General features: G+C 42.1%; 1 protein-coding gene across 1 annotated transcript; it reads left to right on the forward strand.

Annotated features, from left to right (window-relative positions):
- The first annotated feature begins 1,260 nt into the window (after positions 1-1,260).
- Positions 1,261-25,814, forward strand: gcn1 (GCN1 activator of EIF2AK4). The gene is made up of 57 exons (XM_084551563.1): positions 1,261-1,290; positions 2,848-2,950; positions 3,047-3,110; positions 3,209-3,340; positions 3,658-3,766; positions 3,920-4,018; positions 5,170-5,304; positions 5,419-5,596; positions 5,687-5,761; positions 5,899-6,027; positions 6,111-6,161; positions 6,265-6,363; positions 6,522-6,695; positions 6,790-6,942; positions 7,036-7,128; positions 7,235-7,310; positions 7,509-7,668; positions 7,825-8,014; positions 8,113-8,237; positions 8,974-9,152; positions 9,258-9,351; positions 9,445-9,558; positions 9,644-9,842; positions 9,945-10,097; positions 10,975-11,156; positions 11,283-11,363; positions 11,940-12,083; positions 12,477-12,601; positions 12,790-12,979; positions 13,082-13,152; positions 13,384-13,549; positions 13,641-13,835; positions 13,947-14,193; positions 14,308-14,429; positions 14,654-14,768; positions 14,870-15,049; positions 15,261-15,481; positions 15,566-15,634; positions 15,718-15,856; positions 15,947-16,143; positions 16,692-16,834; positions 16,926-17,043; positions 17,148-17,363; positions 17,506-17,670; positions 17,903-18,064; positions 18,160-18,252; positions 18,341-18,484; positions 19,003-19,272; positions 19,373-19,486; positions 20,345-20,575; positions 20,687-20,880; positions 21,530-21,644; positions 22,019-22,115; positions 22,326-22,474; positions 23,370-23,480; positions 24,396-24,617; positions 25,202-25,814. Exons 1-57 carry the CDS (start codon positions 1,273-1,275, stop codon positions 25,325-25,327), a joined length of 8,016 nt encoding a protein of 2,671 aa, XP_084407689.1. The 5' UTR covers positions 1,261-1,272; the 3' UTR covers positions 25,328-25,814.
- The last annotated feature ends 197 nt before the right edge of the window (positions 25,815-26,011 follow it).

The raw sequence follows: 26,011 nt of genomic DNA on the forward strand, positions 1-26,011 counted from the left end.
TCAAAGGTAGTCCACATGGGTAATAAATATAATGGTATTAAATTATGTTTTGGATTTGTTCGTCCCAGAGTCAGAAGTGAGTGTGAAATATATGCTGGCATACAAATACAAAGGCGCTTCTACAGTATTATGTTTGGTTTCTTGTTCTCCTACAATGAAACTAAACAGATAAAAATGATCCTTTTAGGCAACAGCATCCCTCTTTCCCTGGATAACCCTGAGAGCTCACTAACAGGCTTTTCCTGGAATAAAATAGAATTTATTTCATTAAGATAGCTGTTTTACGGCATAATGACTTGTGAGAAGGGATTTTTTTTTTTCAAGACTTTCAGGAGACACAGTAGAAATGTATTATTTTTGTAACACATATTGCAGTTTTCTACATCAACCCTGACGACTATCATATCAAAGACTAAACTGGGGAAAATGAATCTTAGATTTGGCTAATATATAGACAAGCACTAAAGTATTTTACTTTTGTATTTGTCATGGTAACTCAAAATGTGAAACAAAAGATAAATATTCTTTTTTCGTTAACTTTGTTTGCAATACAAAATATAAACAGATCCATAAAATGAGAATTCAGTATTGTTTCCCATCTAAATTTATGTATTTAATCAAAATCAGAATTGTCCTTATTGTCAGGTATGTTCGCGTACATGAGGACTTTGTTGTTGATATTGTATGGATTTAAAACTGAACTGTTTTATTGTAACTAGAAATTCCTTCACTTTAAGAAAGGATTCACAGATAAGTAATCAACCATTGCAATCAAATAAATCCTTTACAAAAATAAAAATAATATTTTTTGTCAACAAAATGTACTCCTCTTGGCAATGCATTCAGTATTTCATGGAAAAGACTGATGTGGAGAGAAGTTATAAGAATAGCACAGCTTCCAAATGGTAAAATAGGGGTAGTTTCAATGGCAACTAATAATTTTATTTCCTTAAAATTAGATGACCTCCTTCTTCTTTGACAATGTCACATGGAATAGAAGTACCATAACGAGTCTGTTTCACTTTAGAAACAGGATAGGCCACCTTCATCCTTAGAACCGGCGAACACTGATTTATTTATTTATTTTTTAAGATTATGGTGCTTGCTCTTCTGTGCAAAGCTGGTGAACAGGTTATTTATGTCAAACAACATGATGAGCCATGTGGGGGGAAAAAACCCCAATAGAAGATGAACACGAAAAAGAGGGGGTGACGTAAGTGTTGTAACCCGGAACTGAAATCACCAAGTCCTTCCTGCATCAAGACCGGCAAGATGGCGGCGGACACGCAGGTTTGTGTGGCAGGATTTGTAACTGTGCGCTATCTACTTTGAGAAGGACAATCATGTACCGTAGAAAGTAAATATGTCGTATCACGAGCGCCGTGGGTTTGAACATATTTTAGCGTTCAACGAGACACTGAGACGGTAAAACTATAAGAGCTAACTAGCAGGCTGTTAGCTTAGTGCTACGTAGCCTCAGTATGACTTCACGAGACTCAGCTGCTGAAGCTAACGACAAGCTGCCCATACGGACAGAAGACTTGTCTCTGTACACAGCGAATGGACAGCTGATATTTAATGTACATACTCTTCTCATAGCTCTTCGGGGACTTATGTACTGTCATTAACATCGGTTGGTCTGGATTTCAGTCAAGCCAACAATCATGTTGTGTGATTTAACTAAGCCCCGCCCTCCACATGTAACAAGTTTAGCTAACTGATGTGTTGTGAGTGCATCAGGTATCCACCACATTGTTTCGTGTAGTGACTCTGTTAGTACAGGCAGTGCTGATTACTCTAGCAGTTCATGTGCAACAAAAGCAATGCCTTCATTATAGTGGACTGCCACTTTCTGTATAATTCTAGAGAGACTTAAATCCACAAAGAACATTTTAAATGTAATACATCTTATAAGGATTACAGTCCTGTCCTAACATTAAGGCCTCAAATATGATTGACTACTAGAGCTGTGATAACTCGTCGACTTTTCTATTAATTAGACATTCATTCAGTGTTTTGATCAAGAAAAATTGCAAGTAGTGTAACGCATTGATGAGCCTTTTTCAGTAAGTTGATGTAAACTATTTGTTTGTGTTTACAGCCTTCATAATATATCCAAAAAACAGAACTAAAATAAAGAAAATTGGACTTGGTTGGTTGAGTTTTCTTGAAGATGTTTCAATCAAGTAGCTTCGTGATTTCTAACTAGTGAAGCGTTTAAGTTTTTATCGGGAACATCTGTGAATGGTGTCCACCTGAAACCCACATGATGAGGGTCTCTTAAAGACCAAATATTCATCTGCAGTTAGATTGATTAGATCCAAATAACCAGGGTGGTGTCTCTTTTTCACAGTTACTGGTTCTCTAATTGTTTAATGACCAGAAACTCCAGACTCAAGGGGTCAACAGAAATTTGTCAAGGGCAGATGTGAAGACTGTGTTGTAATTGGCTGATAGGTGGTGTCTCTTTCCACCTCTCGCGTTCAGAGAGGGCTTTTCCAGCTTCGCATTGATTACTTCTTTCACTCCGTAGTTACTAGCCATGAATGGGTCTTTAGAGTACCACTGATTGGGAAGAACAGGACAGTGCCCAGGTTAATCTGAACAAATCCCTCTAACTGCAGGTATTGGACAAGTCTGTAGCCTTGTGAGTTTTAAGTCTACACCACCCACATATGTTCCTAAAATAGTGGTCTAGTGTGGTTTTGCTTTTTTTTTTCACCAAGAAAATCACCAAAAGTCACCAGTCTCTGAAATTTATCAATAAGATGTGTTTCCTTGTCTGCTGTGATTTACTTAACTCAAGAGATTAGCCCTCTTCTGTTCTAAATGTGACTCTCACTTCAGGTTTCAGACACGCTGAAGAAATTTGCTGTGAAAGTGACTACAGCAAGCGTGAAAGAGCGGAAAGAGATATTCAGAGACCTGAGGCAATGCATAAAGGGCAAAGGTGGGGAACTTTTTTTGTTATTTATTTCTCTAAACTGTAATTTGCTCGTTTACAGCGTGCTTCAACCAACAACAATTTTTAAATGTTCTCTTTTAGAGTTACCAGAGCCTGCCGTCAAAGGACTATGCAAGCTCTTCTGTCTCACTCCACACAGATATCGGTAGGTTCATGGCGCACCATAACAAACACAAAGGGGTGTTCTTACACATTCTTGTTTTCAGTATTTTTTGTGTTTATGTCGACGTCTGTGCTTCTCAGGGATGCTGCATCGCGCAGAGAGCTGCTCTCTGTCATTGCCCAGCTGGCTGACAGTCAGCCTAATATCCTGGTAACCAGCCTCCTCCACTCACTGATAAACTGTGGAGTCACCAGCAAAAATGGAGAGCCCAGGTACCTGAATGCTGCAGGTTTGCAGCTGTGGCATTAAATTAATTCCTGCATGTGTTTAAAGAATTATAAACAAGAACAGATGCATCATCATTGCTCAAATGTCTGCATAGAACTGTCAGGAATTGACTGTGTGTCTAACAGGCAGGTTAAGCTTAAATTATTCTGTGTAGTGTCTTATCAGTATTATTGGAGTGCTGTGCAATATGTTTTCTGGAATAAAAAACATTTAAACTGTAAACAAATTTAATAAAAATATATGAGTGTGTCTTAGACTGCATAATATCCTGGTTCTCATGCTTGTTTTATTATGTTTGCAGTAAAAGCTCTGGCTCTGCCGCCTTCATCGGCTTATCTTGGACCTGCCTTTTAGTGCCCAGTGTGTTTTCTGCCCCTGAGAAAAGAGAGGGAGCCATCTGGAAGAAAATGGTCAGTGAGAAAACTGCTGGTGGTTGGTTTGTAGTCAGACCATGGAGATGGTTACAAGCTGAAATGTCTAATAGACTTCACAAATCAGTCATCAATAATGTGTCCAGATCAGACCAGGGTCACATTTTTATTTTGGATGTTTTCCTCTCTCAGGTGGAGGTTCAAAGCCTTTTTGTTGCCGAGGTGGTGGGTGGAGCCAAGACCACGGCTAAGAAATCAAGCCTTAAGAATCTCAGTCACCTCTGGAGGGAAGTGAGTATGAAACACACAGGCAGTATAATGCCCTATTTGCACGTGACTAGTACGACTTGGGGACTTCTAGTAATTTGTAACAGTTGTAGGAATCGTCTGTGATGTTGATAATTTGACAAAATGACTCCCTAAATGACCTGCTTTATTTCTCCAAAAGCAGACGTCCTGTGATCAAATGAGTCACGTGTGCATCGTTATGTTTTTGATTAGGCCTCCGTTTTTATCTTCTTAAGGATCTTCCGTTTCCTTTGCATTTTCCCTGCCTCCTTTTGCTCGAGAATTATGAAGGCTGTTTTGGCAATTATAAATAAATAAATAAAGTTTGGATAGGAGGTCGGGGGACACATTCAGGCAAAATCAAGCTCAAAACCATCAGAAGAGGGAAAAAAAAGATGAGATAAATGATATGTGGGACAGCACATTAGGATGCATTTGATTTAATTTATTGATGCATTGATGTGTTCCTCACATTAGTAAAGGTGGAGCTGATTTAAATAGTCACTGGTAGCTTGTTATTATTAACTCGAAAGTAACTTAAGCTGTCAAATAAGTGTAGGGGTTAAAAAGGTGCATCACTTATATCTGGCATGTAGAGTTTGCTTGTCCTGTGTTTATACGTCACAGGGGTGACATGGGGGTAAATTTCTAAATCGCATCCCCAGGTAATAATAATCATGTTCAAACACACAAATTGGTCCCTGGGAATTGTTTTTTTTAATTTTTTTTTATTTTATTGTGTCAGAGTTTCATTAGACATTTTATTAGTCAACTTGTTTCTGCTAAGCTGTCAGATATCCAGTCCACATATTCAGTAGGCCATCTTACAGCATGAAGGAATGAACCTAAAGATAAACCTTATGAGACGAAGTTATTAAAAAGCTTTCCTTATGACCTCACTAATGGATCTATTAGCACAGTTCTTCACTGTCCTACAGTTGTATAGCAGCAGTGATTTTGTGTTGTGTGTGAGCTACTTGTGTTTCACACTGTTACAGATAACTGACCCTTTCTTACTGTCCAGATAAATGCCACTTTACCACTGACTGCTATCATTCCTGTAATCCTCCAGAAGGGCAAGAAGGTCACAAAATAAAAGCTGTAATACACACAAGAATGCTCAACATGTTTGTCACTTTATTTGTTGTTACCAGAACCCTGGACTGGTTGATCATTACATCAGCACTCTGTTGACTCTAGACCAGTCCCCTACAACGATGGCTATGCTCGGAGTCTGTCTAGACTTCTGCGCTGCTCAGAAAGACAAAGCTACAATAGAGAAGCATAAGGTAATATTTTTTTTCTTTCCTTATCATTTTTGCCCCCTTGGTCAGTCAAAGTAATTTGCTCTGCATTGACAATGTTTTTAAAGAGCGCACGACCTTGTGTCTTCTATTTTTCAGGGTGCCATGCTGGACCTGTACATAAAGGCGGTCCTCATGAGCAAGACAAAACCACAGCAGCACATTTTGGACAAAAGTGGCTCCTTACTGCGCCACGTGTCGCACTCCGAGTTCAAGGAGCTGCTGCTGCCCTCCATGCAGAAGACGATGCTCCGGAGTCCAGAGAACGCCATGCAGAGTTAGAAGCTTTTATTTCATCTCATTGTGTTTAATCGTTTTCTGCTTAAATCTCATACAGTCAATTAAAATACTGTTGATCTCTTCCCAGCCATTTCCTGCCTTCTCTCCACTGTAACTCTCGACCTCAGTCAGTATGCCATGGATATTGGAAAGGCTATAGCAAGTAAGGCCCATCGATTTAATTTGGTGGAACCCATTTTTAAAGCATGCACTCAGCTGTCATAACATGCTCATCAGTAACCGGGAAGTAAACGGACCAGTCTATTTATCATATTGATGTTTATGATGATTGTGTTTCAGGCCAGCTAAAAGCCAATAATGCCCAGCTCATGGAGGAAGCAGTCCAGGCCATGCAGAACCTGGCCCATCAGTGCAGCGACCCCACTGCTGTGCAAGACATCGTCACACACCTCTTCAAGATCCTCGGAGGTGAACTTAATATTTTTCCCATTTGACTTGAGTTTTGTCTTGTTTGGTTTTGCTTACTTTAAGAATAAATCTTTTATTTTCAGGGTCTGAGGGAAAGCTCACTGTTGTTGCCCAAAAGATGAGTGTGTTGTCAGGTAAGAGGCCTTTCAAACACTGAATAGTACTATAAGTATTAGCCATCAATGAGATAGAATTGTCATTGGATATTTTTGCAAACTTTTCATCTTGTTGTCGTAGGAATTGCCAGCTGCAGCCACCATGCTGTGTCAGGAACCTCCAGCCAGACTCTCAGCTCTGCAGTAACTGTGATGTTCATCCCCTATTTACAACAAGAAGGTATCACGCTTCCTCTCCCTCTTCTCAGAATCCTATACTATCTTATATTATTATATAATTATATTATAACACATAATAGAAGAGCATGCCTTGCTGCTGGAACGTCTTTGCTTGGTCACAGTGCAGTGGTTCAGTCTCCTGCTTTTTATTTTGTCCAGTTCACGAGGGCACCTTGGTGCATGCAGTATCGGTGCTCTCTCAGTGGAGCAGTCGCCTCACAGTGGAAGTTCCCACTGCTCTGCTGGATTGGCTTAAGAAAGCTTTCACCCTCAAGACCTCCACCTCTCTGGTTCGACATGCCTACCTTCAGGCCATGCTGGGGGCCTTCAAAGGTCAGTTCAACAGGAGATGTTATGCTGCATGTTTTACTCAGATCCTTTAATGGAGATCAGGTGTTTGATCGTGTTTGTTTGCCCTGGTGTTTAGGTGACAATCTGGCCCAAGCCGCGGACCTCATCCCGCTGCTCCTCCAAACAGTTGAGAAGGCTGCAGCACAAAACTCCCAGCATGCTCTGCTGGCTGAAGGGGTGGCAGCTTCTGTTCTTTTGACTCGACTGGCTATGCTGGAGACTCAAACAGGTGAACAGTAACTTCTTCTCACTCCTTTTGCTTCGTAATTGTTGCTGTACAGGAACAGTAAATGACATTTGTTTTGGTTTTTTGTCTCTGCAGAAGCCAAATTCACCAGCTTTTGGAACTTGGTGTTGGATGAGAAGAAGCCCCTATTCACTACAGAGAAGTTCCTCTCCCAGGCCAGTGAAGAAAGTAAGGCCATTTTAAACATGGAAAACTGTACTAGCTTTAATTAACGTGAAGTTTAAAATGTCGAGACATAAAATGGTTTCTTGTTTTTGTTGCGTTCCTTCTCTAGCTCTGCTCACGGTGCTGCTGCTCTGTGAAAGGCTCTTTTTGGACCATGCACACAGACTTAACACCACCAAGTCACAGTGAGTACTTCTTTCTGTTAACGTGGAAAATTATTGAACTCTTAACAATGAAAACTTCTTAAGAATATAAACAATGTATGCATTGTTTGTTTTGTGGGGGCATTTCTTTAGAATCATCTATTGTCCTTTTTGTGCAGGAAATATGGACACAGTTCAGTGCCTTAATAACATTTCCTCCCACATGTAACTGCTCTGTAGGATGTATCATCACGCCACCGTCGCAGTTCTGTTGTCCCGCAGCTGGCGTGTGAGGAAGAGGGCTCAACAGACTATCAGGAAGCTGCTCTCCTCCCTGGGCGGATCCAGTCTTGCCCACGGACTTCTGGGAGAACTCCGGGTCGTCATCAACAAACACAAAGTGATTATTCCATTTAGGCTGCTGTACATGTACTTAATAATAATAATAAATTGTGCTTTACTTGTGTTTGGTACAGTTGCCTGTTCTTTTGTCATATACACTGCAATGAAAGAATGAGTTTTTTTCCTCAACTGTATTCTCACTGTGTGTTTTCAGATTTTGCCCCAGGACGTCTTGGTGTCAGAGTCTGGAGAGCTGACTGAGCTGGGTCGCAGCTACGTTCCCCCTCGTGTCCTGCTGGATGCACTGTGTGTTATTTGCTCCGCAGCCAGCCAATGGGGCGACCCAGCTGAAGCAGAGAATTTGGCCATGGAGATCCTCATAGTCACTCATCATCCATCCATAGGTAACAACAGAAATACAGGTTTTTAATTTGGTTTGTTGGAGTGGAGTTGCTCCTATTTTGCAATCTCATTTATTCTGTGTATGTTTTTTTTTCTCCAGTTGAAGCTCGCTCCGGTCTCTGGCCTGTTCTGCTCTCCTCCATGAACTTAAAAGCAGAAGAATTCATAGAAAAGAAACTGGAGGCTATTCTGCCACATCTGCTGGAGGTCAATGCCGACAACCAGGTATGGAAGTAACACACAGCTCCCTATTTTGTATTTACTAATTGAGTTACACAAAGTTATTAAGTAGTACTTTGCTGTGACTGAGATGTAAAAACCTGAAAAAGTAGTAAGAAATCAGATTAAAATAAAACGGAATGACTCGCCTGATATAAACTAACAAAAGTGGTCCAAGGAAGGTAAAGACGTGAATCAGGTTCAATAGTTCATTGTGGGAAGTAAAGTCTGGCCCATGGGTCTGATACAACAGACGAGCTGCTGTAGATCAAATGCTGAAAAGTTGATGTTGGTTCTAATAGAAAGCTGTCAGAACACACAAACCAGTTGAGCACCTGTGGGATCTGCTAGACAAACATGTCCGATCCATTGAGGCTCCACCTCTCAACTTGCAGGACTTGAAGGATCTGCTGCTAATGTCTTGGTGCCGGATAGCACAGCACACCTTCAGACGTCTGGTGAAGTTCAGATCTCGATGGGTCATGGCTGTTTTAGTTGTAAAAGGGGAATTTACACAGTATTAGGCAGGTGGTCATAATGTAAAGACTGGTCAGAGTAAATGACATTAAGTCAAAGACGACAACAGTACAAGAAGGAATAGGCCCAGAGAAATGTTATTACACGTGTCTGCATGTTAATAAAATGCAATAATCACATTAAAGATGACGTACCAGATGTGATTTCTTCAAATTTAATCTTTTTCAGGCCTTTGAATATTTTTTGGTCACTTCTTTCTCCTCAGGCGGTGAAAAACGCAGTTAGTGCCTTGTGTGGAATCTCTCCCAAAAAGCTGTTGCCACGAGTGATCAGTCACGTCACCGAAGGGCTTTCCCAGCCCGGTCTGCTTCAGGTCACCAAGGAGGAGTACGCCATCATGCTGACACCCGAGGGACAACTGTATGACAATAGCATCATCCAGAGGTAACCTACAGCCTCTCCTACACTGTGGATTTTTTGAATTAAGCAGTCATTTCCTGAGCTTTACGATTTATTTGCTCATGTCTTCCACTTGTAAAATGGCTGCAGTGCCCAGAAGGAAAACACCAAGAAAGTAAACATGAAGAGGGAGAACAAGGCCTACTCCTACAAGGAACAGATCATAGAACTGGAGTTACAAGAGGTAGACTGAACTGATCAAGACAAGATCAAGTTATTTGATTAAGTTAAAGTCTGGAACACATTTTTTTTATTTCTGTTTTATTTGATCTCGTAGGAGATGAAGAAGAAAAAAGGCATCAAAGATGAGGTGCAGCTAACCAGCAAACAGAAGGAAATGATGCAAATGCAGCTGGAAAGGGAGTCTGCTATTCGCAAAAAGCTTCAAGGGGTATGCGACCAAGCTCATAAAATCAGTTCTTTGAAACCGAGTGTTTAAAGTGGGATATTTTTAACTTTTTCTTATTTTACCTCAGATGGATATAGAGCTTCAGAGTTTGGTGGGTCTGATGGAAGCCATTCTAAAAGAGAGACCAGCTCAGATCACCAGTGAGCTCCCTTCTGTCCTCCAGGGTCTAATACCCCTGCTCAACTCCCCTCTGGCTGCCCCACGCATCCAGCAGGTCTTCTTGGACATCGGGGTGTGCCTCATGCCCAAACACCTTCATCATCTGGGTACATGGTCTATCCTGGTATCATATTGCTAGACACAGCTATAGTCCTGGCTTCTTACTTCATTATCCCTTTGTCTATCATCTTCCTTCTTCCTCCTTCCAGCTGTACTTGTGGGTCATGTGACTTTACGGTTACTGAAGCCTGAGTGCGATCTGGACATGGCCTGGGAACAAGAGGACCTGAACACGGCCACCAACCGCACTGTACAGCTACTACATAACTACACCGTCCCTCAGAGAGACAGCAAGATGGGAGGTGAGGACAATTATGGACCTAGTTCAGAACAGCTTTAAAGCACAGTTAAAAAAGTGACTACAACCACGGTATTTCTAGATATTGTATAGCCACACTTATATGCATCTTATGTTTCATATTGTTTGTATATGTTCAGACTGGGAAACCTCACTTTATTTTAGGGACATAGGATTAAAGTCTTGCCTGATAGACTGAATGAAATTATGGGAGAGAAAACGATACATTTTAGCACACTGATAGGATGAAGGTTCATCACAAAAAGTGAAACAACACATCTATTTGAAAGCTACTGGTTACAGCGGTCTGTCTAAAAAGGGTAGCCGAGACAATCCCTCATTAATAATTGAAAAAATAAAGACAATACAGATGAGAATACTTGTCATCATAAAACTTCCCCAGTTGATACTTATATACATATAATATTGTTTTTGTTATTAAAAATATATATTTAAATATGCATATGAGGTATATATGGTTAAATATGAGGTCTGAAACAAGTGGATAGGAATAAAGCAGGAGGGTCTGATGTATTTAAGTGCTGGTGAAGTAGAGATCTCTGACACATGGCAGGGGGAAAAAAATTCAGGGAGTGGATTTGTCTTCAGGGGCAGTAATTATTGTAGAATTCCATATATTTTTATCAGAACCTGCTACAGGTTGAATTTTAAAATAACTAATATGACCATGAAACTTCCCTTATATTAAGACTTACATTAAGTTTTTTAACTTTGTCAAATTGTATGCACTGTAAAATATGCAATTGGTGCATTATCTGGTTAAATATGCACTAACTTCCATAAACGTCTAGTCGACAGGGTGTAGTGATTGCATACTGACCGCTGTCTTCTTTGTTCTTGTTGTTTTATTTTCCCCATAGATGTGTCTCCACTCCCTGCTCCAGCTTTTTCTTTCTGCTTCCCTCTCCTCAACGCGACACTGAGGGAGCTTTCTGGCAGCACTGAAGAGACCGAGAACCTGATGATCAGAGCGCTGCAAGTCATCAACGAACACTCACAGCTTCGGGCCAGCACAGACTCCGATGACACTGTTATAGACGAGGTAGAGACGAACCACTACATTGCATGTTCTGTCTGCAACCTGCACATAAAGATTTGAATGACACAATTCTTACTTTGTGTAAATGGAGCTTATTTATTGTAGCATTTGTTGGTTTTCTTGTCTTAGAACGGCCCAGAACTGCTTCCACGCGTCAACATGCTGCTGCTTCTGACCAGAATTATTTCCACAGCCACTCCGAGACTCCAGGTGAGTTAGAGAGTTGACTGACACTGGCCGTCTTAATGATAAAGCATTCTTGCGTGTGCGTACAGTGTGCACTGCAGTATTCAATAATACTGTGGTGTCACAGGTAAAATGAATGTGAAAATTGAAATATAATTTATCTTTTCCATTTTGCTCTCTATTGCTTTTGCTTTCTGTTCCTGCTTTTCCCTCAAGAACCACACTGCCAGTCGGTTGGCCTTGGTTGGGTCTCCCTGGCTAAACTGTGTCGTCCATTATTACCCACATAAATCCTGATTTTGTATAATTGATTGGCAAAAAGAAAACAAAGTAAATAGACACTTGTTTATTCTTATTTAGCTTTACATTTCAGCATTTATTTTCTTATTCTTTTACAGATATTGTTATTTTTGTTGCACTCCTATGTCTCCATCAAGTATATCCATTGCTTTCATTTTCTGTACGTGACCTCTTCACTGTTGTATTGGTGGATATTCTGTATGTCTTTGTTTTTATTTTTTTTGTGTCCTAAAATAGCCACATGGTTGGCGGTGTTGGTGCTTGGCCCAGTGATGTGAGACTTTTCACGCTGTGTTTCAGGTGTTGGCATCTCAGTCCCTGACAGCGTTGTGTGCCAGTGCTGGAGGAGATGAAGGCTGCGCTGTAGCAGAGCAGGCTGAGATAGATGTCCTGCTCAGTGCCCTGCTTTCACCCTGCTTCTCTGTCCGCGATGCGGCCCTTAGGGTGAGCTTTGAATAATGTCATTTTGATCTAGTTGAAGGTTGGTCTGTCCCACAGAAGAGAAATCCGGTCCCCATTTTGTCATAAGAAGTTGTGTACACAAAATGCTTGATGTTCAAATGGTAACATGGATCGTAAGTCATGAGAGCACCCGTTGATGATTGTTGGGGTTTCGAAGCCACCGATGCAGCTGGGAATATTAGTATTTACTCATACATATTATAAAACTACACAACTAAATTGTATAATGAACCCATTTGAAAGAAACAATGCCATGAGGGAAGGGTTGCTTTCAACACATTTGACTGAAAACCTGTGACAAATGATATAACCCATGTGTAAATACATCAACTGCTTTGTGCGTACATATTAACGCCTGGTCTGACTTCTGCTCAGGGGCTGTTGGAGATGGAGTTTGCCCTGCCTACAGACTCCTCGGAGGCCAGTGGGATGAGTTTGCTGCGAAGGCTTTGGGTTGCCAGGTTTGACGTTGAGGAAGAGGGACGAGCCTTGGCTGAAAAGTATGTAATATAGGGATTCTTACTCCTTTCTTCCTCTTGCACAGTGCTCCCTTTCTGTTTAATAAAAGTATGTTGGAATATCAATGTTTTTGGACTTCTTTGTCATTTAAAAGATGATTTATATTTATATAAACTGTGTTGTAAACTCCACAACTGAATTATTTCCTTGGCTTGTCCTTCCTCCTCAGACTCTGGGAGTCTCTGGGACTGGAGTTGGTCCCTGAGCTCTGCCCACTGCTGATTGGAGACGTCACTCACCACGAGGAGGCCATCCGTTCTGCCGCAGCCGAAGCTCTGTCGAGCGCCGTGTCCCAGTACACAGACCAGTCTGCTACAGTGCTCGTCCAGCTCACTGAGCTTTACCATGAGAAACTATATGTAAGTGCATGCACCATGCACTTATACACGTTTTTATATATTCTTACATGGATGAATTTAAGCTTATTGACCAAATATTGTTTTTTTTCTTTTTTCTTCTAGAGGCCACCTCCTGTGCTGGATGCCCTAGGCAGAGTCATCTCTGAAGCTCCACCCGACAAGTGGGAGGCCAGGTACAATAAACCAGCGTAGTTTTAATTAAGCTTTGGCCCTAATGAATTCTAAACAAATGTGATTATTTTTCTCACCTGCTCTGAATGTCAATCAGATGATTCTTGGCTCTTAGATGTAGACCAAAGCACAGTTACCCACCATTATTTCTACATAAGTCAACTATCAGTAAAGGCAGAATATTCCTTCTTGTGCTCTGAGCTTTTTTTTTCTCCCCCACACGTTTTCATCAGGTGTGGTATCGCTCTGTCTCTGAACAAGCTGTCACAGTACCTGGATGAATCTCAGGTCACCCCTCTCTTCCTCTTCTTTGTTCCTGATGCTCTGAATGATCGCCACACTGAGGTCCGGCGCTGCATGCTGGACGCTGCTCTCTCAGCGCTCAACACACACGGAAAGGTACTGCTCACTTTTATTTCTTATGTCTTCCAGTCAGCTATGATTCATGTTTTACGGTGCCCTTATCTTCTGTACCTGCTTTATTTCCCAGGATAATGTGAGCTCCCTGCTGCCGGTGTTTGAGGAGTTTCTGAAGAACGCCCCTCAAGATGCTAGCTATGACTCTGTCCGTCAGAGTGTGGTTATTCTAATGGGCTCACTCGCCAAACATCTGGACAAAAGTGACCCCAAGGTCAAACCCATCATGGCCAAGCTTATCACTGCACTCTCTACACCATCACAGCAGGTAAGCGACTCATCCTGCTTCCTGACTACATCCTCGTCCAGTGACTGTTCAGCATCCAAGAGTTTGAAATATTATACTTAACTAAAGCCTTGTTTTGTCATTCCACCCTAGGTCCAGGAGTCTGTGGCCAGCTGTTTACCTCCTTTAGTCCCTGCCATCAAAGAGGATGCTGCAGGGATTGTACGAAACCTGTTGCAGCTGCTGCTGGAGAGCGACAAATACGCTGAGAGGAAGGGAGCCGCATATGGACTGGCTGGACTGGTCAAAGGTCTTGGGATCCTGGCGCTCAAACAACAGGACATCATGACCACACTAACAGACGCCATCCAGGATAAGAAAAACTTCAGACGGAGGGAAGGTCTGTAACCGTATCCAACCATGATACACGATGCAAGAAGCCTAGTGGCACTAAAAACTTCAGCAACAGGTCTTTTTTGTGTCAACAATGAAGCTGATCAGCTGTCTTTTGCAGGAGCCCTGTTTGCCTTTGAGATGCTGTGTAACATGTTGGGGAAGCTGTTTGAGCCATACGTGGTCCATGTGCTGCCACACCTCTTGCTCTGTTTTGGAGATGGAAACCAGTATGTTAGAGAGGTGAGCAAGCGGGTTGTATCCCAAGTCCACTGCGTCTTCTGTGTTAGTGCCTTTCATAGGTGGTCAAATAAAAAATATGAATTTTCTTTCTAAATATCTTAAGAACATACAGTAACATGTGCTAGTCTAGGCTAGGCTAGTGAAAACAGCCCCACAATATAAGTGTAAAATTGTGTAGGATTTCTGTATGACGTTTTATCCTCCCTGTTTACTTGTCACGCCAGGCTGCAGATGACTGTGCTAAAGCTGTGATGAGGAACCTGAGTGCCCATGGGGTGAAGCTGGTCCTCCCCTCCCTCCTCGTGGCCCTGGAGGAGGAGTCCTGGAGAACTAAAGCAGGTGAGGAACACTTTTAAGCATAGGGTTGACCAGCAGGTCTACTGTATGACTTTTCCAATCTTACAATAGCATTTTGTGACACATGACTGTCTTTGTTCCAGGCTCAGTGGAGTTGTTAGGTGCCATGGCTTACTGTGCACCCAAGCAGTTGTCCTCCTGCCTGCCCAGCATCGTGCCCAAGCTGACAGAGGTGCTGACCGACTCCCACGTGAAGGTGCAGAAGGCTGGGCAGCAGGCCCTCCGACAGATTGGCTCAGTTATCCGTAATCCTGAAATCCTGGGTAAGAGACTCGGCTCCGATTGCCATGTTGTCAAGTACACTGAGAAACATGTAGCGTCATTACAGAACAATGCTAATCTAGTCACTACCTCTGGCATGTTTTCAAAAATGTCTGAACATTGCAACATAATTTCATTGAGGCTTGTGATAAAAAGGTCAGTGTTGCAAATTTTTGTATAAATACTGTTTTAACAGCCTTGTTCTCCTCTTAGCCATCACTCCCATCCTGCTGGACGCTCTCACTGATCCATCCAAAAGGACCCAGACGTGCCTGCAGACGCTGCTGGACACAAAGTTTGTCCACTTCATTGACGCCCCGTCCCTGGCCCTCATTATGCCCATTGTTCAGAGAGCCTTTCAGGACCGCTCCACTGACACTCGCAAGATGGCCGCTCAGATCATAGGGAACATGTATTCCCTCACTGACCAGAAGGTACACAGAGCTAACCAAATATAACAGTGACCCATTCCAAAGACTTACATTTTTTAACAGTGTTGTGTGTTTTGTTGCTTATAGGACCTGTCACCCTACCTGCCTAGTGTTATTCCTGGACTGAAGGCCTCCCTGCTGGACCCTGTGCCAGAGGTGTGTTTGTCATGCTTTCAGCAGTGCAACAGTGATAACGTGCTATGGAAGTGTGTAGCTGAAACTCTTCTTCTCTTCTTTAGGTTCGCACGGTCTCCGCTAAAGCCCTGGGTGCCATGGTGAAGGGGATGGGTGAATCCTGCTTTGATGACCTGCTGCCATGGCTCATGGAGACTTTGGCCTCTGAGCAGAGCTCTGTCGACCGCTCTGGAGCTGCACAAGGTCAGTTCCTCTCCACTGTGTTTCTGATTCGTGTTTAATATCATTAAAAAAAACTGCGTCACTGAATAATTTGTGTGATGGTGTTTCCAGGTCTGGCGGAAGTAATGGCGGGACTAGGAGTGGAGAAGCTGGACAAGCTGATGCCAGATGTAGTGCAAACGGCCAGCAAGGTGGACATCGCTTCCCATGTCAGAGACGGCTACATCATGATGTTCATCTACCTGCCACTCACCTTTGGAGATAAATTTACTCCCTACGTCGGGCCCATCATCCCCTGCATTCTCAAGGTACTAGCTGCTCACAAGGCTTTGGTGTTTCTTTGCCATTTAGCGCTGACTAATTTTCCTTTCACTCCTTTTACTTTCACCCTTCCTGTGTGGATAATTTTGGTATTTGGAAATAAATGATTTACTGAATACAGTAAAATTACAATTCGTAATTTTAGGTACAAGTCACAACCTGTACCTATAATCTTGCGCCCCCTTCAGTCAAATGCAACTTCTGAGTTTCTGACGTGACGCACACTTGCCTTGGCTGGAGAGTGATAGTAATCCCTCCTCACCTCATTCCTACGACCCATCATCGCCTGAGTTTAATCCTAGGAGTAGCCTGCTTGTTCACCCACCTTGTCAGAACAAAAGGGGTTTCTCTTATGAGTTTGGGTGTCAAGAATTAGGGTGTAGACACAACTGCTGGGCGTTGCACGAGAGACTATTATTATCTGAAAGATTGACAGTCAGCCAACTAGACAGGTTAAATACTTGCTGTATATCATTGTGAAGATCACATTTCACTGTAGCTCAGTAGCCCATATCATCTCTCTCTTGTCCACCAGGCTCTGGCTGATGAGAATGAATATGTGAGAGACACGGCACTGCGAGCTGGCCAGCGAATCATCAGCATGTACGCTGAGACCGCCATCGCACTACTGCTTCCTGAGCTGGAACAAGGCCTGTTTGATGACCTGTGGAGAATCAGGTCAGATTGATGCTCAGAAATGTGTTAACGATTGACTAAATGACACTGTTTAGTTCACTAACTGTGGATCTGTGCTGTTGTTGGTTTGTAGGTTCAGCTCTGTACAGCTGCTTGGAGATCTGCTTTTCCATATCTCTGGAGTAACGGGAAAGATGACCACAGAGACCGCCTCAGAGGATGACAACTTTGGAACTGCTGCATCCAATAAAGTATGAAGACATTTTTTTTCTTTGTACAAAAGACACTAATTAATGTTATATCTTTGCGTTCCACCATGTTTCATCATGGCTGTGCTTTACCTTCTCCCTCCCAGGCTATCATTTCTGCTCTGGGCGCAGAACGTCGTAACCGAGTCCTCTCAGGTCTCTACATGGGTCGCTCAGACACACAGCTGGTGGTCCGACAGGCTTCGCTCCATGTGTGGAAGATTGTGGTGTCCAACACCCCTCGAACTCTGCGAGAGATTCTCCCAACCCTCTTCACTCTCCTGCTGGGCTTCCTGGCTTCTACCTGCCCTGACAAGAGAACGGTATTACTCCTCTTCACTTTGTAACCAACTCTGTTGTCACAGCCCCTGGTTTGTTGCTGTCAGCAATGTTTGTTTATTCCTATTGGGGTTAAACTAGCCACACAGGGCCTTTTTACTGACGTTGTTGTCAACTTGGTTTTAGATTGCTGCTCGGACGCTGGGTGATCTGGTAAGGAAGCTGGGAGAGAAGATTCTCCCTGAGATCATTCCCATCTTGGAGGAAGGGCTGCGCTCCGATAAGAGTGATGAGAGACAGGGTGTCTGCATCGGCCTCAGTGAGATCATGAAGTCCACCAGCAAAGATGCGGTGAGTCACTCACTCAGGCTGTAAGACACATTCCTACAGCACCACAAACATTTAAAACTACCTTTATGGCAATTTTGTAGAATGAAAATCACAACATATTCTCAACATTTCCAACACATTAAGCAAATTAGGACATTAAAATGTAAATTTAAATGAAAAAACTTGTGTTTTTCAGTTTAAACTTTTTCATCCAAGCTTGAAATATTGTTAACCTGATGCTGTTGTACTTTAGGTGCTTGTCTTCTCTGAGTCACTGGTCCCCACAGTGAGGAAAGCTCTCTGTGACCCCCTGGAGGAAGTCCGTGAGGCTGCAGCCAAAACCTTTGAACAGCTGCATGCAACCATCGGTCACCAGGCACTGGATGACATCCTGCCCACCCTGCTCAAACAGTTGGTGAGAGAGTGAGGACACAAGTGTCGTTTAAAATCCAGAAAGGATTTAAAACTTTCCAATCTAAACTTTTTAATACGATGAATTTGTTTTCTCAGGATGATGAGGAAACAGCTGAGTTTGCTTTGGATGGCCTGAAGCAAGTCATGGCAGTGAAGAGTCGCTCTGTGCTGCCTTACCTGGTTCCAAAAGTAAAACATTCATCACATTTGTCCTCTTTTAGTCCTTTATAGTGTCTAGCTGTATAACTAAAGCGTATTTCCTCTGTGGTCGTCCCAGCTGACAGCTCCTCCTGTGAACACCCGGGTGCTGGCCTTCCTGTCTGCTGTGGCTGGAGATGCTCTGACCCGCCACCTAGGGGTCATCCTACCTGCCATTCTCTCTTCACTTAAAGGAAAGCTAGGAACAGAGGACGAAGCACAGGTAAATGCATTCACCACCAGTGATGGTTATTTGTTCAGTTGTTTGTTTTTGAGTCTTCTTTTCATACGGCCATAAAGAAATCTGTTAGCATCAAATCTCAGCGTGGTCTTAGATTGCACCATATAATCCAGTTCGAGGGTGACAAGTGATCTGTTCACGTCTTAAAACTATGACACAATTAATTCTTTCACATCTCTCCTCTGCCTTTCCTGTGGAGTATCTCAAGGCTCCATTTTAGGCCCCATTTTATTTTCCTATTATATGGCTCCTTTGCTTTAATTTTTAGAAAACATATCTGCTATTGTTACACAAACAACGACAATTATACCTATTGCTGAAAACCATGGTGTTTAACTATCTTTTCAACTGAATGCCAAAAGCTTCTTAGGTCTAAACCATAATAAAATTTCTGTCCTGGAAGAATAATTCAACATCGTGTTTAGCTCTTTGCAGACCTTGGTGGTATCTTGCATTGGTTTTTGAATGAGCTCTCTAAATAAACTGACTTTTTGCTTCAGGAATTGTGCAGCTGTCAAACAGTGATCCTCTCTGTGGAAGATGAGGTGGGTCAGCGGATCATCATAGAGGATCTGCTAGACGCCACGCGAGGACCCGACCCCGGCTTCAGACAGGCCGCCGTCACAGTCCTTAACGCCTACTTTGCTCGTACCCGCTTGGACTATAGTGCCCACACACGCACCCTACTGTCAGGCCTCATCCGCCTTCTCAATGACTCCAACCAAGAGATCCTGTCTCAAAGCTGGGACACCATCAACTCCATCACCAAGGTGTGCTGATATTAGGATGAGTGCAAAAAGAAAACAAGACAAGTTCTTTCGTTTGTTTCTTAATTACAGGGAAAATATAATGTTTTGATTTGTTCCATAGAAATTGGACGCGAGCAGCCAACTTGCTCTCATCGATGATCTGCATAGAGACATAAGATCAGCAGCTGCAGAGGTGAAGGGTCAGCATCTACCTGGTTTCTGTCTGCCCAAGAAGGTAAGAAGGCTGTAATAAGTTACCAAACCTTCTAACTTAACACAGCATGTTGATTTCACTAGTCTTTCAACCTTTTACAATATTTCTCTCTCCTTCTTGTTGTTGGACAACTTCAACTTTGCTTTACTCTGACCGGTCATATGGAGAGGCCTTTCCATTTCTATGTTCTGCACCATCAGTTCTACCATAACGTTTATGTTTCTAGCTTAACAAAATAATTATGAAATTAAATTCTGAACATTATAAAAAGAACACTCTGACAAAAGTCCTCTCTCTTCTCTGCCTACATTTAGTTGCTTTGGTTTTCAGATTTCCGAGCTTATCATCGAGTGCTAAACAACATCAGTCTGCATTAGGTATTTATATTTATAACACAACTGGCAAACAATCAGTCTATGATCAAAAATTGGTATTGAGGTAATTTTTATATAGGAAAAAGCAACTGTATCCATCTCCACAAATGTGTGAATTTGCTGCAGAATTTTGATTTAGCTTTGTTTTCTTTGGGATTGTTGTTTTTTACTGTTCAGAAAAAAAACAACAACTTAAATATCTGAAAACAGAGATAGTCTAGGTTTTTATTTTAAACATCTGTGGGTGGATGTATAAATGAATGGATAAAAACTCTTGTCAACAAGAAAACTCAAGCAAGTCCAGTTGTCTTTATTTTAGCTTTGTTTTTCCTGGTTGACTGAGAATCTTCACAGTCCATTTAAATACGTCACTTTGCAGTCACACATTTCTGACATTGTAGATATATCAGTTAAGCAATTAATCAGGAATAGAAATCACTGTTTTTTTTTCTCAGCCTTGCTCATTATTTTGTTTTCCTTTCTCTTCCTCTCTTTGTTTGCGTAGGGTGTGACCTGTATCCTGCCGGTCCTGAGGGAAGGCGTCCTCACTGGCAGCCCTGAGCAGAAAGAAGAGGCCGCTAAGGCATTAGGAGGGGTCATCAAACTCACATCCCCTGAGGCTCTGCGGCCCTCGGTCATCAACATCACTGGACCTCTTATTCGAATCTTGGGAGACCGCTTTGCCTGGACAGTGAAGACTGCTCTGCTTGAGACTCTCACCCTGTTGCTGGCAAAGGTCCGTAGCTGCATCTCTCTGAGTGAACACTTGACTAGTCAAATGTGGTTGCAAACAGAATATCAGGTCACAGTGTTTGACTGAAACTTCTGGACTGGATTTCTCCTCTAGGTGGGCATCGCTCTGAAGCCCTTCCTGCCCCAGCTGCAGACCACCTTCTTGAAGGCCCTGCAGGATTCAAGCCGTGCAGTGAGGCTGAGAGCTGCCGAGGCTCTGGGCCAACTGGTTTCAATCCATGCCAAAGTCGACCCGCTGTTCACTGAGCAACTGGCTGCGATCCGCAACGCTGAGGACTCTGGAGTCAGGTGTGCACTCATTCCATAAAGCTCATCACTAAATCAGCTACAAAATACATCCAGAATAGAAATTCAAATGATATTCAATATGCATTGTCTATTCTGGAGTCTGATATAAATAGCTAAAGCGCTCTTTCTAAAAATAGAGACATCGGAGCAAAAGTTGACAAGATAGTCTGATCAGTGTCTCTCTTTTAACTGAAAATATCCCATCCCATCAAATATTGTGTAATATCAACACATACACACTGGCAAGTAAGTGTATGTCCACTCCAAGGTAAAAAAATAAAGTGTCTGCATTTGACACTAAAGGCTGATATTAGCATGGCTTTTTCAGTTTTTACACAGTATTTGCATCAGTTTTCATTGGCTGAAAAATCAGTTCAGTGTTTGAGTTTAGCTAAAATACTGTAAATCATCTCCTTTACATTAGATGTCCACCAGAGAGCACTGACAAATATATCTGTGAATGTCCTACTCATTACATATCTTCTGTCACTGTTTCATTGTGTGTTTAGTGTTTCTGCCACAAGCACAATACCTACATCACTATGGATTTGTTCTTTTAGTGGTTTAGTTCACACTTTTGATTTATTAAGATATTAAAGCTGCTGTTTTTAGCATTCACAGTTATCATTCTCATTGCATGTGTTCACAGGGAGACGATGCTCCAAGCCTTAAGGTTTGTCATCCAGGGGGCCGGATCAAAGGTGGACCCAGCCATCCGCAAGAATATCACCACCACATTACTAGGCATGATGGGACATGACGAGGTAGGTCAGAAGCAGTAGATGCCTTGCACCTTCAAGTAGAGCTGAGAAGACTGCTTTTTAAATCTGTGGCAACACACCCACTGTTCCACCCAGGGTCTGCAGTAGTTATTGAAGACATTAAGCAATTCATGAATCAAATAAAAAGCATAATGTATGAAGACTTAGAGATTTCACACACGGTTGATCTGGGTTGTAGTTTCCTCCGTGATCACTGTAGAAAAACGGAAGTCTGACAGAGAGGATGCGGTTTTCTATGAAGGTGGTTTTTTAAGCCTCCTTGTCAGTTTGAGAATAAGTGACGCAGAACCTGTGTCTGTCTGACTGTCTGATTGGTGTGTGTGTGTGTGTGTGTGTGTGTGCGCGCGCGCCCACAGGATGCAACTCGTATGGCCTCAGCCGGCTGTGTTGGTGTGCTGTGTGCCTTCCTGTCAGAGGAGGAGCTGAAGAGTGTGCTACTTCAGAATATCTTGGGTTGGTATTCTTATGAAGAGTTGTCCTAATATACTAAAAATAAATGCATAGTCTGACTTGACTTCTCATCCTTCGCGCTAATTCCTTCTTCATGCAAATGACTCATCATACACAGTGATAAACATTTAGATATTTTTGCTCAATTTAACTGCACGTACTTCTTTTACTCACTATCTGCTTTGAGATAACAGATTTTGTACCTCTATTTAGCGGACGTGTCCGGCGTGGACTGGATGGTGCGTCATGGTCGTAGCTTGGCCCTGGCTATAGCTGTCAAATCTGCTCCTGAGAAGCTGTGTGCCAAGGAATACTGTGATACTGTGACAGAGGCAATTCTGGCCAATGCCACTGCTGACAGGGTGAGCAGAAAGTTTGTTCATAAACACATACATTAGACTGCGTTACAAACCCGCCTTTAGAGGAATAGACAACATGAAAATACACTGCCTGGCCAAATAAAAGTTGCCACCAAAAAAAAACCCCAAAAGGTCAAACACTCTAGTATTTCATTGGACCACCTTTAGCTTTGATTACAACACTCATTCACTGTGACAGTGTTTCAATAAGCTTCTTCAATGTCACAAGATTTATTTCCATCCAGTGTTGCATTAATTTTTCACCAAGATCTTGTATTGATGATGGGAGAGTCTGACCACTGGGCAAAGCCTTCTCCAGCATCACGGGTGCATCACTTCATCTGCCTCTCTTCTTAACCTGATGCGATGGTTCCTCACTATCCTTCCAGTTTTTAATAATGCGTTGGACAGTTCTTAACCCAATTTCAGTAGTTTCTTCAATCTCCTTAGATGTTTTCTCTGCTTGATGCATGCCAATGATTTTACCCTTCTCAAACAGAGTAACATCTTTTCCACGTCCACAGGATGTGTCTTTAGACATGGTTGTTTAAGAAATGAGAAGCTCGTCATTGCATCAGTTGGAGTTAAATAACTTGTTGCTGACTTGTTGCTAAAGTTGAGTTAACCATCTATTCACTGTGTATCAATCTGCTTCCTAAAACAAGTTCTGAAAACTAAGTTATCATATGATTCACTATTACTAAGATTAAACTGAAAATTAAAAAATGCAGTCTAAATATGTTGTTTGTTTTCTTCAGATATATATAATGTACACATGCATGTCATGTAATCAATACAAGCTATAGTCTCATGTTCACTACTGTTCTCTTACACAGTATGTCTATTACTGTTGTCCTCATTTGTGTCACCACATGTTATCCTTCTGTTCCATTTCCAGATCCCCATTGCCACCAGTGGGATCAGGGCTATGGGATTCCTGATGAGACATCATATCCGAACAGAGGGAGGCAGCGGTGTTTCCCAACGCATCATCACACAGTTTGTTAAGGTAAAAGAGAAACCATTTCATTCAGCTGATGATCACATTCTGTTCACTTCCCTTTTCTATATTTGCACATGTGAGGAAGCGAGGTGGCACTAAACAAGTTATTTGCTTCCCTTTGACTCAGACTTTGACCAAATTATCTGTAGGATTATTTGTTGTGTGAGAAGAGTTGCTTGTAGCAACAAATGAGTTGTCACCATCTCGTAATGATGCCTTCAAATGGCGTCATCTTTACCGTCCTCTTAATTAAACACAATATGAACTGTGCCTTTTTGGTGGTATTCACAATCTTATATCTGAATATGTTCAGAGGTCTGAGTTCAGTGTTTCAGTTGAGTGTTCAGAAATGACGGAAGTGGAAGTTATATGTCGAAGACTCATCCTTTCACTATACCTTTGCATTTCCTGCATTGGGATGTTAGCTTATTAAACCGTTAGCCTCAGTGGCTTCTAGACGCCAACAGTTGCAGCTGTGTTCTCACGACTTATGACTGATGTTACCACTTGAACATCAAGCATTAAGTGTACTTTGCATGTTGTAACCACAAGCTCACAAGTCTACCCAATAGAGCATTCTGCAGATTAAAAGAAAAAAACTAAAAGTGTGAAACAGGAATTTATTCTTCTATGAGAATTATATATGTTTTCTTCCCCAATTACCTGGTTAGTATTTATGTTCCGCTAGAGAACACAAGGCAGATACCACAGCACACTTTCAGAGGTCTATTGGAGTCCATGCCTCAATGGGTTCAAGCTGTTTTGGTGGCAAAAGGGGGGACCTAAAACAGTATTAAATATTAAATTCGTTCCAAGTCTTCACTGCTTTCTGTATGTTCTTTCAAATAGACAGGTTAGCAGAGATGACACAACCACAAATTGTAATTTGTTGTTACATGTGTTGTCTTTGTGGTCCCACAGTGTCTTCAGAATCAGTCCAGTGACATCAGACTGGTGTCGGAGCGGATTCTGTGGTGGGTGTTCAAAGACCCATCAGTGCCCGCCATGGACGCTGGCCTTATTAAGCCCCTGCTGAAGAGTCTGCTGGACAACACCAAGGACAAGAACACCAGCGTCAGAGCCCAGAGCGAACACACGATTGTGAACCTGCTACGACTCCGCCAAGGAGAGGAAACCATGCAGGTGAGATATGTCTGTGAAGATTCTTAGATATCCATGTCATGGTTTATCTAAAAAACAAATCTGAAACTAAAGCAGCTGGAGTTGTCTTGTACACTTTTCACCATCATCCAAGTGGCTATTCGATTCTAAATAACTGATGGGGAGTTTAGGTGTTTATTAGGAACATCTGTGGGTGTTGCCCAGACTCATGGTGTGAACAGTGGTGAAACTTTTTGGGGACATTCGTTAATACTGTGTTTAGAGAGGGGTTTTCCAGTTGTACAAAGATGGCTTCCTTTACTCCTCTCTCAAACCATCTGTCTTCTCTGGCTAAAATGTGGAAGTTGTTGTCCTCAATAGAGTGTCCCTTGTCCTTCAGGTGTGGGTAGTCTGTTTATTCCTCACTACATTGACCTGCACACAACCCCCAGATGTGCCTAATAGAACTTAAACTCCCCACTAGTCTTTGAGAACTGAAGAAGCCAGTTGGATGATGGTGAAATGTCTTCAGGAAAACCCAAACATATTCAGTTGTCTTAATTCATTATATATTTTTAGGCAGGTGAGACTATAATTTCCAACCTTTTCCTCATTTTGCATTTCAGGGTGTTACTGCCATTCTGGACTCTGCAAGTAACGACCTACTGTCCGAGTGTCACCGCCGGTCTCTGAAGAAAATCGCCAGCCTGCCGGACTCCAATGAAGAGATTGATGACACCATCCTAACATGATGGAGCAGGACTAAAACCATAAAATGACATCCACTGAAGTCAAAGAAGCTTTTCTGATGTATTAAAACAAATCCTCGGCACACGTGGCCACATGTTCAGCTTCGTGGGGCTGAGATGGAGATGTGCAGACTGGATTTCCCCAACAAGTTATTTTTTGTTTTGTTTTCTTTCTTTCTTTCTTTCTTTCTTTTAGCGGCCTTTAAGCCTGACTCGTTTGTTTTATCTTGCGACATGCAGGTTATTCTCCTGTACCGAACTACATTAGGAAGACGCAAATGCCAAATAAAAGTTCAGTGTTTTGCTACTTAATTTTTACCAAAATTATTTCAAGCATTTAAGATGCCACGGTAAGGAAATAATCACCCCTATCTTTTGATTTTATTTAGACTCTTGTGGGGAAAGCAACCTCTTGTAAGACCACAAATCATTCTTATGTCAGTGAAATGGTTGTAAAAAGGCAATGCAAAATAAAAAGATCTTGATTTCATGATGTGTAGTGTGAAATGTTGGGAAAACAATTTTCTTCAAAGGGTTTGATCGTTACTGATATTTACCATAATTCCTCCAGTTGGCTCGTAATACAATCTGTGGCTTAAACTGTCCATATATGAAGATATATTAATTTCTTGGAAATTTCTTTATTCCACTCTTGTTTTAGAAGCATAATCATCTCCAAAAGTGACC

Source organism: Chelon labrosus (assembly GCF_963514085.1).
Source record: "Chelon labrosus genome assembly, chromosome: 9".
In the NCBI taxonomy this organism is placed as follows: Eukaryota; Metazoa; Chordata; class Actinopteri; order Mugiliformes; family Mugilidae; genus Chelon; species Chelon labrosus.